Source organism: Penaeus monodon, chromosome 21, assembly GCF_015228065.2.
Source record: "Penaeus monodon isolate SGIC_2016 chromosome 21, NSTDA_Pmon_1, whole genome shotgun sequence".
NCBI classification, from domain to species: domain Eukaryota; kingdom Metazoa; phylum Arthropoda; class Malacostraca; order Decapoda; family Penaeidae; genus Penaeus; species Penaeus monodon.
The window spans coordinates 10,616,228-10,617,641 of record NC_051406.1 but is presented as its reverse complement, the minus strand read 5'-3'; the positions used below and the strand labels follow the sequence as shown (position 1 = coordinate 10,617,641).

The 1,414-nt window shown below is 33.7% G+C and overlaps 1 protein-coding gene across 1 annotated transcript in view; it reads left to right on the top strand.

The window, feature by feature from the left end:
• LOC119586206 (mRNA (2'-O-methyladenosine-N(6)-)-methyltransferase-like) overlaps nt 1-1,414 on the top strand; it is a gene marked incomplete in the record, with an annotated part of 13,214 nt that overhangs the window by 9,165 nt on the left and 2,635 nt on the right. Inside the window, 2 exon segments of the mRNA XM_037934907.1 lie at nt 162-290; nt 868-1,025. Coding sequence (XP_037790835.1) covers nt 162-290; nt 868-1,025 — 287 coding nt within the window.

The window sequence follows — 1,414 nt, the reverse complement described above, 5'->3', positions numbered from 1 at the left end:
CTTAGATGGCATGACATTCAAGCCACCAGGAGGCAATGAGATGAATGGAAATAGTAGACATTAAGTTGTATATAAAATCTTGGAAGGACAAATTAGGCAGGTAAATGACATACTATCTGTGGATGGTATGTCATAAGAATAATAATATACTTCTAATGCCTCTTTTTTCCCAACAGGAGCAGTTATATCGTTACAACTGTTTTGATGACCGCAAATTTGAATTATTTTTGCCTAGAGTATGGTGTTTATTGAAAAGATACCAAACCCTCCTCGGGACCAGCCCTAACGAGGTAAGTTTGCATCAATTTGCTTGATGGGAGTGACCTTATGTTCCAGCTGGTGTTGGGTTCGGAATTCCTCAATGGTAAATTTAAGAATGGTGTTCACACACTGGCAGTAATATGTCGTATGAATACAAGACTATGCACACTGCTCATAGATGCATTGGCATATAAACACATGCATATAAACATATGCATATAAACACATGAATATAAAGACACGCATATAAACACACTAAGACACACTAACAAAGTGATATAACCCACCAAAAATAATCTTTACATGTACTTCAAACAGAAAGAAAAGTAATTTTGGTGTGGTAGTGTTTTTTTCCCTTGCAGTTAAAGGAAATGATTTTTTTTTGTCTTACTATGATAGTTGAAATATAGTTACTAGTTTTGTGGCAGCTGATCAGTTCTTGTATGAGCAAAGGACATGTAATGTGCTGTCTATTGAGGGATTTGGTGGGAGGGGGGTTAATTTTTTTGTTATGTCAGTATTATTGCAATTTAATGTCTTTGCTTAAGCAAATATATTTTTTTCTTCTATGATTATACTAATTTTTATCCCCCTGCATTTTCTCAGGGCCATGGGACACAAGCAGGACTACCAGTGACAGTTCTGGAGTGTCTACACAAACACTTTGGTGTTACTTTCGAGTGCTTTGCATCTCCACTGAACTGTTACTTCAGACAATTCTGTTCTGCTTTCCCAGACACAGACTCTTACTTTGGATCAAGAGGGTGAGTTTACATTACGATAAAAGATAAAGAAATTTCTCTTGTTATGTCTTTTGTTATATATCTTTCTGATAAACAAATCTCTTGTTATGTCTTTTGTTATATATCTTTCTGTTTTGGTCTGATAGAGAAACTTGTTATTTTTCTACATAGAATGGAACTGCTAAAGAGATCCGTTTTTAGAAAAAAATTATTTTATTATACTCGCATATTATTCCATCTTTCTGAACTGTTTTTCTAGACTATAATATTATAGATGGATGGAATAGTACTAAAAACTGTGAATATTACCCATTATAATAGAGTTTGGAATACAAAATATTGTATACTCCGAAAATACTGGTGAACTGCATGTTATTAAAAATAGAAATATGATATTCATTGCAGTATTG